Source organism: Corvus brachyrhynchos, unplaced genomic scaffold, assembly GCF_000691975.1.
Source record: "Corvus brachyrhynchos isolate BGI_N302 unplaced genomic scaffold, ASM69197v1 scaffold46, whole genome shotgun sequence".
NCBI lineage: Eukaryota > Metazoa > Chordata > Aves > Passeriformes > Corvidae > Corvus > Corvus brachyrhynchos.
Window position 1 is genome coordinate 4,228,871 of NW_008238838.1, and position 15,319 is coordinate 4,244,189.

Sequence of the window (15,319 nt, forward strand, 5' to 3'; positions counted from 1 at the left end):
CTGGCAGTGTGTTCAGCAAGTTTCCCCCAAAAAGCTGTCTCTTACCTCAGCAGTCTCTTTTAGCACATACGGGCACCAGGCAGCTCGCTGCCTCCACAGCAAATCCCGGAATTTGCTTTCCCTCCATCCTCCAAGCAGGAATCTTTCATTTTAAAATTTATTCTTAAATTTTTAAAAATTTATTTTAAATTTTTTAAATTCATTTTTTACCCTTTTCTAAGCCAACAGCTATTTTAGGAGGGCAGGGGGATATCAGCACTGACTGATATTCCAGGGGCAGATTACTTCCAGCCCGCACCCCGGCTCTTCCCTTCCCTCCCATACATTTTAAACACGACCAGCTCCAGGAAAATCAATTGACTCTCCTCATTCTGTTTTGTAGCACAGAGAAAACTGGTGAAAATAGGTTTCCCTCTGCTCCTTTGTCAGTTTAATATTCTGGTCCTGTTTGTCCTCGGCGAGTGTACACTGATGAAGTTTGATTAGGTTTCACCAGCTCTTTGGGGAAGACTTTGTCTTCCAGCCTATCTTCTTCTGGCAGGGGATGTTCCCATCATGCAGTGCTGAACACATTGGAGCCCAACAACCAAACACTTCTTTTTTTTTTTTTTTTTTTTTAATTTGTTCTAGGAGAAAACTTCCTCCCATGCCTGACCTGAAGGAAAAACAAGCACTCAAAGATGCCACAAGGGCTTCTGTGGCTGGGTGTCCTTGGCACAGCAGCCACAGGCAGTCCTGTCTCGTTCCCATCTCAAGGACCTGGCACAGCCCATGGGAGATGCCCTGGCAATGGATTTACCCAGGAGATGTTTCCCATCCAGAGGGGCATCTCCCTCCTCCTGCCTCCTCCTGCCTCCCCCAGGGTTGTTTGGTGCAGGCCATGAGGCTGAAATTTGTTTTAACCCCAAGGCCAGTCCCAATGAGGAGAGAGAGCGAGCTCGAGCTTTATTCCTCACCTGCAAGTGGGGATGAGTCCCAGTCATGGGGAAATACAGCCCAGGAGAGGAATAGGCCTTCAGCTCTGTGACTTCTCCTTTTGACAGGTGGCACCTTGCACAGGTGAGGTGGCTGTGCCCAAGCTCATGGACAGACAACACAAAAAAATCCTGGCAGTTTTCACTCACACCTTTGGGGCGACAGCAGGAAACATTTTTGCTTCAGGGGACACCAAAGTGCAAAGCTCAGGACACTGGGGTTTTTTTGTGTAAAAACTTACGTAAGTTTATTGAACTGATCCAAACCAATGACCTATTTTGGCCTGAATTCCACCGCTAAGTCTGCGAGCAAACCAAAGGCAAATCGTGGGAGCGGGACGTGTATCCCCCGTGAGAGAAACCAGGATAAAAAACCAGATGGACGTACAGTTGTTTTTCTTTGAAATTACATATGAATGCAACACTAATAGGGAGCAAGATAGATCTTCATGTTTAAATTATATTTGAACTTTCCAGGAACTGCAGAAAAGCAATCACAGAGGCAAAGGCCCGAGATGGCTGAAGCCCCTCTAACGTTGCTCTGGGGAAGGCGTCTCTCTACTGCCTACAAAAGTGCCACATCCAAACGAGGCAGGCACAGCTGCCAGGAATACAAATTTTAGCCTCTGGGCTGCTTTCAGTGCCTCGTTTGCATTCTCCAATCTTGCACATGCACAGAACCCACAGAATCTCACTGACAAGCGAGGAGGCAGAGCCACCGCGGCGCCTCCGTCAGACCGCAGACCCGAGGAGGCGCGGGCACAGGGAGAGCCTGGCCCCAGCAGCACTTCCTCCGAGTCACCACGGGTCACACCTGCCACCAGCACGCCTGCAGCTCCCAAAAAACAGGGTTACAAATCCCAGCCAGGGAGCAGAGGCCAGCCAGCACCCTGTGCATATCCATAACACCGCTCGTTACGCGATCCGCCCGGAACATCTGGCCAAAACCACGGATATTCAACAGGAACCTACCCAAAACCACAACAGCACAGCGTCTGACTCGGCACACGGAGCTGTGTGACACTTTGGTTTATAGCTGGCACCCAAGTCCTCGTGGAGCAGGTGCTCTGCCCGCTGCACAGGCTGCCCGTGGCAGACTTTTATGCGTGAACTAGCAGGAACAACAAAACAGCTCTCGACAAAAGTAGCCCTCGGACAGAAGGACACCAAAGCCAGGGAAGCTTGCAAATCTGTTTTGTTTTCTCAAGGGGATGTGGCAGACGCAGGCACCTTTAGCTGAAGCGGGTACACGCTGGCAATGCCTGGACATGGCCCCTCCCAACACAGCAGCGGTTTAAATCAAACCCCCTGCCACCTCTGCACCCTCACTCAGCACCCAAACTCCCTCTCCCACTCAGAACCTTCTCCTCTCTCCCCAAGACCTGGTCCCCTCTTGGGTGGAGCACACACAAGACCCCTCCTCACCAGGTATCGTGAAGGGAAAGTGATCTGGGGTACTTTGCCACATTGCTGTGTGCCATTTGGTCCCACTTTACACAGCTGATCAGCTGCACACATAAACTCACTCTGGGTTTTGGGGCTGAGTCCTTCTCCTTGGGAAGCCAACCAAGATTTTTGGGTTCTACCATCCCATGAGTGCTCCACTGCCTGCACCCAAGGTGAATGCCTTGAGAAAAACCTTCCCCTGAAGAAGCAGCAGAGTGGTGATTTCACATCCTGACCTGAACAGACCAGAGGAGCAGTTTTGGGTGTCAGCACCAAACCTCCAGCACTTGTTAACCTTCTATGTTCTCTTTTTCCTTCTTCCAGTTCCCACCAGGTCTGCCACAAATAAAATCAGGATTTACTGCCAGTTCTGAGCCGGTGACAGCACCGATCCCTCCAATTTTTAGTGGGCAAACAAACTTAAAAGCACATACTTGGATCTTCTTTATCATCCCATTCCACCCTTTAATGGACTTTGTTTATTCCCTTCTCTGAAACGCAGACACTTAATTGTGCTGAGGAAGTTGGTCAAGAGTTACAGCATCTCATTAATAGCAGGTACAATGCCATAAATACACCCACAGAGGCAATTACTGCTCTGGAGAATTAGGTCAGAGATATTTTGCATCCCACAGGTCGCTTGCCTCGGACTCTGCAGCCACTCTGGGATAACCTACTTACACTGGAGGTCAAGGGCTGAAATAGGCTTCTAATATTAAACAACCATATCTTCATAAAACTTTGCTTTATAACAAAATATCTTATTAACCACAACTTTTCCTACTGGTAGGTATGTATATATCATACAGAAGTGTTGGCTTAAGGGTTCTGCTATCAGGCAGCAAATTATTTTCGCTGCCCAAATGGAAAATACATCTTCAGTAAAGCTCTAGCTTATAAAAGCATCATTTTCTGTTACACTGCCACTGTCTCCCTGCTGTTTAGTTTACAGGTACCACGGATCTATGGAAAATCTATGCTACCTATGGAAAATCTCGCTCCCTTCCCTATTGCTCATCTCAACGGGGCCAAGAAATTGCTATTTTTGGCAGGGGGATGAGGCACAAATTAGTAACTTGTTTTAAATCCTCCCATTTTAACTCTTGCTTTGGATAAGGAACTAATCCCCTTTGAATAATCCCCACATCCTAAACCTGAAGACTATGAGATAATAATACTTCATGCCCTCCCCACTGATCCCACCCCACAATCCACGTAAAATGTGAAGAGAAATTACACAACTCCAAGAATACCAAAGGAGCTCGGTGATGCGGGCAAAAGCATCCTGGGAAAGAAAGTGCACGTGGGGATAAAGGGAGCATTTCAAAATGAAGGTCAGGAGTTCATGTGTAACTAGAGCCCTCGCTGCACAGCTCCAAAAACTGGTGTGCAGCTGCTTGGAACCAGGAAATCGGGAAAGTCTTGAACTTGGAGCAGGGAAGACACAGGAAAGCGAAACGAGAGAGAGAGAGAAAGGAAGGAGGATTTCACGGAGCAGGCAGGGGCCTCTGCTCTGCAGTAGAAAACACGGACTACGAGAAGCAGCAGCACACGATGCCTACGAGGGGAGCGTGGGGAAGCCAAGAGAGAGAGTGAAACCTGCTTAACACCCAAACGTAAGTCCAGCGTCTTTGCTCCTCCACTTCCAGAGGCTGATCCGAGCCAACACATCCTCCGAGTTCGGACCCTACGCAGGGACCCCGGCCAGGGGCCCCGGGGAAAGTGCTAGGTTTGAACTGGTGCAACAGCAACAAACACAAACTTCAACTTGACTCTTCCTCTCTGCCAGGAGAGGAATTTTAGCCATCCCACTTGCAGCACCCACTGGTACAAGGTGAAGTGCAGGGGGGAGCTCTTCAGCATCAGGATGGATGACGGCCAACGGGGGAAGCAGCTCTTCAACCCTCGTTGATCTGTTTCTCTGAAAGCCCTTCCAATGCAGCGCTCATCCACCACATCCCAAAATTCACTTTCCAACACACCTTTTATCCCCACAGGCTGCAGACACCATGTGAGATGGGTACAGCAACCAAAACCTCTTTTTTCTGCCCAAAACCAGGTGGATATAGAACGTGTGCTTTGAAAAGAAAGCTTCTTCCTAGGAAGTTCTTTATCTTTCCCCCATTTTGTGCACTCACAGAAACCAAACCAGCGGGGTGAAGTGGATGCACTAAAGTACCTGAGCTCTGAATCAAGCAGAATACTGATGGAGATCTTTCCTGTGAACTCGAGCACAACAAAAGGTTGAGACAGCACCAAGCTGCAAGAAAATACTACAGCAAGCTCGAGCCACAGTTGGATAGCGAGGCCAAAGGGAGCTCTGGTGGAGCAAAACACCAAAAAATTTAGGAAAAGAAAACAGCAGGTCAAATTCGGCACCGAGCTGTCTCCTCCCTTATGGACCCTGGCATTGTTTAGCTTGAACAACTGACCATTCATGCCAAATCACGAGTATACCGGAGCATCAAAGGAAACATCAAGGTATTGCCCACACTGAAACACATGTCCTGAAGTCAACTGTCACCTCAAGGTCACCTGCAGTGGATGGTGGGCATGGTTCTCAGATCAGGGCACTTCCTCCGGGCTAAGAAATCACCTGCTACAGAAACACAACCAAACCTCAACCAACCAACCAAAATAAAAACCTTGCAAAAACTCCTCAATGCATGTGTGTGGGTGTGTGGGGGTGTGTGGGTGTGGGCAAAAAGGCTATTTCATTCTGGGCTCCACGTAAATTTTATCTCCATCCCGGATGCCGTAGGAATGCAGCGCCCGCGAACTGTATTTCATCTCCTCCGGACCAAAAGGAGCTTCCTGGTCCAAGTAGAAGAGCAGCATGTTGCTTGTTGACAGCTGCACCACAGTTTTTAAGTGCTTCTTCAGCTCTGCCACAGTCTGATCGAGGCGGATGGACATCTCCTCCACCTTGTCCTGGAAGTGAACCTCCACCTTGGCGCTGCTCTGAGGCCGCAGATCCACCACTGCCAAGGGCTCCAGCTTCCCGTACTTGGTGACCAGCTCGTGATACCTGGAAAATTCAACAAGGCCAGAGTTATGGTGCAGCCAATGCACATTTCCCAGGTCTCAGTGCTCCTCACATGACACGACATCCGTCCTGATTCCAGCTGATGGCCTGAAGCCCCAGAAAGCCCAAGCACTCCAGTCAGTTTGGCCCACAGTCCCCAGGCTGCATCGTGGCACTGACACGAGCTCAGTGTCCCACTAGGGACGAGTATTTTGCTGAGGAAGGTGAAGTTACCACCAGCCTGAGATGTTGAAGCTGACTGGGCTCAAAACAACTTCCTGACAAAACTGAACAGCACAGTTTGGGCTCCTACAATTTCAGAAATCCCAGCTGTGGCTGCAGTGGGATTTGGAAGAAAGAGAGGATGCTGCGCTCACAACTCTATGCCTCCTGCTCCAGTGAGGAGTGCCAGAACCAAGGAGGAGTGCCAGAACTCACGGAGGAGTGCCAGAACCAAGCCAGGGCTCGCAAAAAGGACACAGCCCTCAGTTTAGATTCCCAGTATGTGTGGCTTCACGACTGATTATCAGACATTTCTGCTGTTTTCCAAGAGGCCATCTAGGTCCCAAATGTTACACTCCTCTGAGCACACGATCACTGAGATCGCCGAAGCAAGGTGAGCTGTTGCACAGTTTGAGAGCTGATAACAAACAGGGCACTTCTTGCCAGCTGATCCCTCACACCTGCTCTAAAACAAGATGGGAATTTTCCTAGCAAGAGGCGCACACTCCACTGTCACCTTGTCTTTGCAGCCAAGTTCTCTGAGTGTCCTTCGCAAGGCCCCCGCTACGGAAAGTCTGTGTCACCCCCGCCCCCTGCTCCTGCTGCCATCGGGCCAGGCTGGATCTACAGGTAACGTTTCAGAGCCCCTGCACAGAAAGCGCTTTGTGTTCCCAATCCCCAGAGGAGCCGAATGCGATCGGCGCGGTGTCCCAGCCCCCGCCGAGCTGCGATGGGATCTGGCAGGCTGGGTGACCCCAGGGAGTCCTGCAGGAATGTTCCTGGAGAACAGCAGCCCCTCTGTCTGCTGGGCACTGAGGTAAGGACCACAAGGCACTAGGGTTTCCCCAGTCCCACGGACACAACCAGAGCGTCCAAAGGCGAGACGGTGCCCTGCTCTCACAGGCACTGGGGTGGTAGATCAGCCCCATTTATCTGGGAAAGCCATTAGTGCTGAGAGAAAACAACACTCTCCCCACATCTAACCCACCTGCAGGCAGAGCAAGTGCCAGCCAACGTGGCACCAGTGGGGAGGGTTTCTCTTTCTCTGGAAGGATTTGCCAGCAGCAACATCCGACGGCAAAGAGGGAGAGAGGAGCCCACCTCTTGCTGCTCCAAACCCTCAGTCCCCTTTGGGACATCCCTTTAATTGTCAGCATCTCTGCTGCTGCAGACCAGCAACAACTTCTGTACCAGCCACAATTACTGTCATGATTCATGCACGAAGGGTGAACTGGGCTGATGGTGGGGAGAGGATAAAGAGGGGGACAAATTTCAAACAAGCTGAGAGAGAGAACCACTGTGAGAGAGTCGAGATTATCCAAATATGTGCTGTAAATACATGGAAGGTCAGGCAAGGCTCTCTGAAATTTCCTTGTGTTGAGGAAAGGCAGAACGAGCTTTGCAGCCTGCTCCTTGTATGTGAGCTGCAAAGAAAATGGGGAGTGGGAGTGACTGGCTGCCCTCAAATCAGTCAGGACCAAGGCACACATGGTTCGTTTTGGACCCCAATAACAGGCACCCTGGGGACTTTTCTAATCACCCCTTGCAGCCTGGCAGACGCTGAGGCTGCTGAAGACCTGAGCCTGGCTGGAAGTGTCTGTGATGCTCTGCAGATAAACAGTGGAGCAGACAGGCAGAGGGCTCATTAAAACCCCCCAGACACGAGGACGTCACTCCACAAGACAGCCAATATTGGATTGTACACCCGGCGCTCCCTTTAACCACGACATCCAGAGAGATAAATTGTTCCTTCCACTTCCCTGCCTGCCTGATCCCTTCCAGCTGCAGACAAGCAGAGGGGTTCTGGTGACAGAGCTTATCACAGGCTGCACCTTGGCAGTCTGGAGAGGGGCTGCTCCCACTGGGAAGTTTTCTGTGCTCAGGTTGTGCTCCCTCTGCTCCAGGCAGCACTGCAATGCAGATGTCAGACCCCAGCCACAATATGTGTGTCCTGATAAGTTTCTAATTAGAAACCACCTTTGGAGCCACCACACCGGATTTGGGAGCAAGGAAGGGGAAGTTTTAGGAACAAACAGACACAAAATCCCCCTGCAAGGAATGCCAGGTCTCCCTTCCAACAAGGGCTGCTGCTTGTGGGTCCAGGAACTCAAACCCAGCACTAGGGACACTCAGCCATCTGCAGCCTCACTAGAAAGGAGTCTGCAGTGGCACCCAGCCCCTCCAGGACAGAAAAACCCTCTCTGGTAGCTGCAGAAGTCTCCTGGAAATGCTGCACAGATGAAGGGATTCGGACAAAGAGGCCATTGACCATGAAAAAGGCAGTACCAGTGTTTAAAGGCTAAGAAATCCGAGGGGGAGGTAATTTTTCTAGCATAAAGCTGGCGTGTTGGCCAAAACCAGCCTGGTTTTCTTGAATGGGTGAGATGTCAGTAATCTTTTACGTGAGATCCCAGCTGGAAACTGATCCCAGTGGTCTGTGGTGATGTGTAACACACAGCCTGTTCCCAAAACCCATGTCCTAGGCATCATGAGTGCCTCAAGCTGTACCCCACTGTGTCCTTCCCAGCAATATATGGATCATGGACATTCTGTCACCACCAAACACAAGAAATAGGAAGTGTTATGGAAATCAATCCCTTTTGGGAGCAGCACCATGAGCTCACAGTCCCTGTCTCCCCTTCCTCTCTCCTGCATTCTCTGCCTCTGCTGTTATCCCTTCCAATATTTCCTTCAATTTTTACGCTTCAAGGCCCTCTAAAATTACAAGCCAGGACTTGTCCTCAGAAAAAGGACCAGCTGTCTTGTCTCCCTGACTACATGAGTGCCCTCTGCCTCTGAACTGACCCCAGCATGCCTTTAACAAATATTATAATCACTGACCCTATTAATACTCACACAAAATGCCATGCCCTCATTGCCCATTCCAGCCTTCCCACCCCCTTACTGGATTGGCAAGTCACATATCCAGTGCTTTAGAAAAACAATTTTAGCTGAGAGTTAAGCCAAGGAAAACACTGACCAGATTCCATTTGTACCTCTGTCATCCATACCAGGCCATACCTGTGACCTTCAGTGTGTCCCCACCCCTGACTGTGCCCTCAGAGTCACACACACACTCCTGTCCTACCCCTTTTCTGTAAAAAAAGGACAATAAAGCTTTGCTGTCCAAAAGCACATGAGGGTTTTAGGGCAGAGGGCAGGTACAGGCAGTGACCCGATGCTCCATGATCCCTCCTCAGCCCAGTAGAAGCGGTAAGTGGATGCTGGCACAGAAAAGATACAGACTGAACAGCATCTGTCTGAGTTCATTAGTTTACCAAGATGAACAGATCATTGGATGGACACTTTTGGCAAAGAAAACCCATCAGACTTGTGATTTGTAGGCCTGAAAGTGAGGGGACAGCTTCCCACTGCCAGCCACATTGCACACACCAGATGGTGCAGAGGATTAGCTGCCCTGGCCTGGCAGCAGAGAGCACGATGTGTCCTGGCTTTGGGCACACAGGTGGGTTATGAAGGGAGCCGTGGGAGAGGCCAGGAAACAATGAAGGTCATGAACTGAACAGTCCTGTTGTTTAATGGCACTTGACACAGGCACTTTCAAGATCAAATCTGACTTGGGAGTGACCCTACAAATCATCAGACACCAATAATATAACAACTTCAGCTCAAACAGATGGAGGGAGCCAAGGCCAGAGGAAGGTGAGGGACGGTTTCTTTCATGGAACAGCTGGCACATATTTCCCATCTCCTGTTCAGTCACCACCCTTCTGTCCCTGCTCTCCACTGCAGGACAGAGAATTCCTACCTGAAAGGGACCTCCTCCTCAGGGAACTCCATGTAATAGCGGATGAAGAACCGCTCCGAGTCCTCCCGCTCCCCGTCGGCCACGATGCTGCCGTTGAGCTTGGTGATGGATGGCAACCTGCAGGCACACACCAAGAGCCACAGTCAGCCCAGGAGGGGAGCCCAGACAGGCTCATCAACAAGCCAGTCACACCAAAAGTGCCCCAACTTTAACACCATGAGAATTCCTGCCAAGGAAGCTCAGGCCTCGGTCCCTTTGAGAGAGCAGGAAAGTTCCATGTAATGTCTCAAGCACATTCAAAATTAAGCATTTTCATTTCACCACATGTGCACAGGCTTGTGGGAGACTCGCAAAATTCCTTGAGAAGCAGAGCAGTCAGATTTAACATTTCCACTACTCTGACTTTTCCACAAAACAAGCTCAAATCTTGCTGCATTCACACAGAACTTCATTTCCTACCAACCTCTTCCTCTGACGAGCTGCTCCCACCCAACAAATCAAGCTCCAGTCTTTCTGCATTCACACAGAACTTCATCTCCTGTCAGCCTCTTCCTCTGATTACCTGCTCCCACCCCTTCCTTGCCTTGTCATGTGTCTGCTGAGGAGAACAAACCAACAGACCTGGCTATTAGCAGCTTCCTGCGTTCCTCGGTGGTGTAGGACTGCAGCAGAGGAATTCCCAGCAATTTCACTTCCTCGAGTTTGGGGAAAGAATTTAACTTGTCAATGTCTTCCCAGCAATGCAGACCTGCTCAGAAGGAAAGACTTGTGTTAACAAACACAGAAAACACATCATGGATCCAAGATAATAAGTCACAGCCAAAGAACATATGTGACAGGAGAGTGTCACTGCTGTTCCTTTGAGAAGTTGGCTTTTTGCTCACGATGTGCTGCTAAAAAAGCTACATTTGCTTACGAGACAGAGGAGCTGAAATTCTCTTGTGCTGTTTTCCAAGTCTGGAAGGATGCTCTCCATGGCTTTTTTATGGAGCACCCAGCCTTTGGCCTCTCTGCTAGGGACTGACCAGCATCCGTGATGTTGTGCCTATTAAGGGATGCTGCCTTCAGAGTGTTAAAGTCACCAGCACTTCTTTCATTCCAGGCATCACTAAGCAGCCATCAAACAGCTTTACCTCACACACATGACCACCTTGGGTCCCATTTCTGCTCACAACCCGACGGTGAAACAGTCCCAGAAGCCATCCAGCCATTTAATGAAAAAGGTTTTAACTCGTTTTCAGCCCCCTCAAGACTTGACATTTGGGATAACAAAGCAAGCAGGGAGGACAAAATAAAGCAAAGCTGAGGATTGAGCACCAGCAGAGCCCTGATTGTGTGGTGAGATCAACACAACTCATCTTGGAGTCTTCACCTGACAGAACTTCAGAGTGCAGCAGCTTTCCCTAAAACCCCCAAAAAGTTTTAACAAGCTCCTTGGGATTCCTGTTTGACTTTCAGCTCCCAAAATATCAAAATGCAACACAGAGCCTGGAGTGCTTAAGCACCTGGCAACGGAACTGCAAAACTACTTACCACAGGAGCACTTGAAAGCTTTCAAATGCAGCTTAACAGGCTTTTCCTCCCCTAGTTAAGCTTTTGTTACAGGGATTCCTTGATGCTTATATTGTAGGGCATGTTAATAAAGTCCCTTCTACCTGCCTGACACTTAAGCAGCACTTGCACAGCATATAAAGCTGTAAAGAACAAAAGCTGCTGGTGCATGAAGCGCTCCTGCAGATGAATTTCTGGTGTATGTGTCATACACAAGCACGTCACAGCCCCCACGAGCTGCCCTGCAGCTCCTTCTCTCCCAGCACAGGGTGCTCTTCCCAATATTCCAACTGCTCATTCTCTCTCTGGAGCGTTGGCTGAAAATTCTCTGGGGCTGGAGTGTAAAAGCAGCTTCCAGCATCACTTGTGAGGTTGTAGTGCCTGAGCACGGCTGACAGACAGCTTCTACTGCTGCTGGGGGATGCTTGATCCACGCTGCATACCTGCACACGCCCTCATTTTACCTGAGATAAAACAGGGAATAAAGGGAAAATGGCATTTTTTCATCCCCTTCACTGCCAGACATTTATTTATCCTTCTCCAGCCAGGAGTACCTGAGGCAGGGATGGGAAACAGAGGGAAACCACCAACATAAAAAACCTTTCCAGCTCATTTTGATTAACTGGTCCACGCTGCTCTGACTCATCTTTTGATAATGACTGACTACCCAAGGCAGCAGGAAAACCCCACAGATGAGCAAGTTCATTTCTTGTCATCTATACAGGAGGAGAGACTGATCAACCAACAAAACCCATCCCTGCTTCCAGACTCTCACCTGACTTGTGCAAGTTGATGGATCTTAGGTTGGGGAAGAGCCTTGCCAGGGAATCTTCTGATTCTTCAATGGTCGTGAGGTTGTTGTTAGCCAGGATGAGTGTGTCCAGTGATGGAAACATAATTCCCAGCTTTCGAATTTCAGTCCAGTCTTGAAGATTATTGTCAGTTATGTGGAGTAGCTTGAGAGACTGACAGCAAACTGGAGAACAAGACACTGTTTCATAGTCGTTAAGGCACAGGAAGAGCTCCTCCAAGCTGCACAGGGCAAGAAGGATCATGTCATCAATTTTATGGGATTTTACCACAACTTTCTGTAACAGCTCTGAAAACCTTGGTGTAGAGAAGACCTTAGAGCACTCCCCATGGAGTGTTTCAACTACATCTCTGCTCCCATCCAATTCAGAGATTAAACAAAACCTTTTAAGTGTTCCCTGAGTCTCTCCCAGTATTGCGTAACAGACTGGTTGGGGCTGTCTTCCACATTTGTGCCACCAACCCAGCAGTGACTGGGAGCTGGTCCCAGTGCTCTCAGCTTAAATTAAAATGGGGTTTTGATACAACACTGACAATGATTTTTTCCCCCACATCACTGCCAAAGATTCCCATTAAAGAAAGAAGAGATCCCATTAAAGAAAGAACAGGTCCCACTAATTTTTCAGGCAACTGAACTTTCCCAACCCCAGAGAAGGGTAGGTTGGCTACACTGGACATTCTGTTGTCACCATCTCTGCTTACAAAGCCACACAAAGAGGGATCTGTCACCAAAATGAAGCCACTGAGGACATCCATGGGAGCAGAATGCCAAGGTGGCCCATGGCCAAACCACAGAAATCAACACCTTTGCAGAGAAAAGCAGGATGAAATATTCCCTGACAAGTGGCCAGACCCTCAGAGTCACATCCCATTTAACAGGTGTGCCCTGCACCATTCATTGCACAGTGACTCAGAGGGAAGTGTGACCCTCCTACATTTTTGGGGTCATTATCCATCTCTGGTATTTAGGTCTGGAGGAGGAGAAGCCCTGGGCTTTGCAGCACCACCCAAGTTTGGTTTAAAGACAATGCAAAGCACTCACCTAGCCAGTTCCCAAACTCCCAAAGGAAAAAAATCCCTTTTTCTTTACTGACGTTTGCATCCTCCCAGCCCCACTCATCCCTCACCACACGATTCCATAACCCAGCCTTGACCTGAGTGCAGCAAACCCCCAGCTTCCCAGGCTTACTCTGGTAACTCCTGCAGGATGGTGTGCACAGTTTCCCAGGAAGCTTTGCTGTTGTTGAGCACAAGTTTGCGGACGCCAGCGAAAGACCCAGCGCAACTTCTCTCTAAAACGGACAAACTGAGAGGGTTGGAACTCAGGTTTAGAAACTCCAAGTGGGGGACGTTGGACACAATTTTACTGACCTAAGTGGGGAGGGAAGGAAAAACAAACAGAAAGAAAGAAATGTGTATCAGGCAGTAATCGGAGCTCTGGCATTAACACCCCACCTCCTAAAAGGGGCCCTGTGGAATCAGCACAAAGAAATAATATGGGAAAAACACAGGGATATCTACCTGGAATTCATTCTCCAGCCATTCCTGATCTAGATGGATTGGTGAATTGCTCATTCTCCTCAAGAGTTCATTTAATTACGCTCTAGGAGCAGCTTGATAAGAGAAAGGCAGACCCTTGGGACAGGTCATAAAAACCACCTCAACCCCAAGGCTGAGCAGCAGCACGTTCCAGGAGCCAGACCTCGCTCATGGGGGGCCATGAACACCTCTCCTGCCTCCATGGCCAACACTGAGCCCTTGTCCAGCTTCCCACTGCTCCCCACAGAGCTCAGCCAATCCCTAATTCCCTCCTTGACTGGGAAACTGAGTGGGAAGCACGTTCCAACATCAGTGGAAAATAATTCCGAGTCAGAGAACACCTGGCTGGAGATTTCCACTCTACAGAGCTTTGGGGTGGGCAGAGATGGGGCAGACCATGGCACACAGAGGTCAATAAATGGCCCAGCTGTTGGCAAAGGGTGATTGTCTCCTGCAGAGGTTGAATTCAAGTGTGGCAAACACGAGGTAATGTGTCTGCCTCGCTTCACGCCTCGTCTCAGGTGATGTCACGGTTTGGGTGCTACACCTCAAGAATTAAGCAGGCAAACTGGATGACATCAGTCCAGCAAAAACACAGGATTTAGAAAAAAATGGCTTTTGATGAACGATTGGAAGAAGGGTATTTTTTCAGTATTATATTAAAACAAGGAAAGGAGGCATTAAAGTTCTCCTTAGTGGGTATAAAAAGCTGTTGTATAAGGAGCAGTGATGATGCTCCTCCTGCCTGCTGAGAACAGGGCAGGCAGAAATTGGCTGAAATTGCAGCACAGGAGACTTAAATGACACAGTTTAGCCTATGAGGCTATTAGCTAAGCATGGGAACAGGCTACCCAGGGTTCTGGAATCCCCAGCAGGGGCAGGTTTTAGGAGTGGGGAGATATTCATCTAGTGTGGATGGGCTGTGAAAACTTAATCCGGTCTCAGAGGAAGGGACCAGCACACACAGAAACCTTTCAGTTCCAGGGCAGCCTAAAGAGACTGAACGCAGAGCGGGGTGTGAAATGTGCAGCTCATGAGTGACCAGTGAATGACCAGAGCTGAGGTCAGCCCCACTGAGCTGGGACACTGCAAACTCTGCATTCACTCCCTGCTTAAAGACATGAGAATCTGATGGCACAAAACCCCAAGAGATCCTATTTTTTCCACGTATTTCTAACAATAAACACTAATATAAAAGGAGAGCATAATCCAGTGAGGAACTTAATGACACTTGAATGGATTGAGACTGTTTCACTCCTGTTACATTGCATTTATTGAGCATTATTTCATCCAAGCACTTCAAAGGATTTTACAACAGCATTTAGCATTAATTAATGAGGCTGCAGAAATACCCTTTGTGGCAAATATTATTAAATCTGTTCTGCAGATAAGGCAACGAATGTGGAGAGGGAATAAATACCTTGCCCACCATCACAGGGACAAAGCTGGGAATCAACTGCCACTCTGTTAAAAATTAAACTGCTCATTAACTTCTTGATGTTAGTAATGCCAGTTCCAGTGCTTTGCATGATGATATAAAACAAAAATACAGATTTTTCACCCACAGGCCAAGACTGTAAGTCACAAAGTACATGGAGTGGAGTGCCACACTGGATTAATTTCACCACATGTATTGCTCAGTTGCTGTTGAAGTAAATAAACATCACCTTCAGAGATGAGAAAGAAGCCACAAAAATGAAACCCTCAACAATGCAACATTTGCAGTCAGTAATAGCTGTGAGAGGTACCCAGAAAGGTGCCCATCACCATTTTACCTCGTGCCAGTCTTCCAGCTTGTTGTCAGAGAGGTCGAGCTCAAAGACGTGGGCGCAGAAAGCGGCAATCTCGTTCTCGTCCCCGGCACAGGTGATGCCACAGCTGTTGAGCACCAGCACACTCGGCAGGTTCAGGCGGTCTGGCACAGGGAAAAACAGAAGCTGCCTCTGCTCAGCATTGCCTTGGAGTTACAGAACCCAGCCCCAA

The 15,319-nt window shown here is 49.0% G+C and overlaps 1 protein-coding gene across 1 annotated transcript in view; it reads right to left on the reverse strand.

Moving 5' to 3' along the window:
* Positions 1–1,195: 1,195 nt before the first annotated feature.
* The window catches only part of TBCEL (tubulin folding cofactor E like), a 17,671-nt gene continuing 3,547 nt past the window's right edge, over positions 1,196–15,319 (reverse strand). Inside the window, exons 3-8 of the mRNA XM_008636910.2 lie at positions 15,112–15,251; positions 12,987–13,168; positions 11,763–12,019; positions 10,058–10,184; positions 9,437–9,553; positions 1,196–5,448 (exon numbers count right to left, since the gene is read on the reverse strand). Coding sequence (XP_008635132.1) covers positions 5,130–5,448; positions 9,437–9,553; positions 10,058–10,184; positions 11,763–12,019; positions 12,987–13,168; positions 15,112–15,251 — 1,142 coding nt within the window. The 3' untranslated portion in view covers positions 1,196–5,129. The remainder of the gene's footprint in view (positions 5,449–9,436; positions 9,554–10,057; positions 10,185–11,762; positions 12,020–12,986; positions 13,169–15,111; positions 15,252–15,319) is intronic.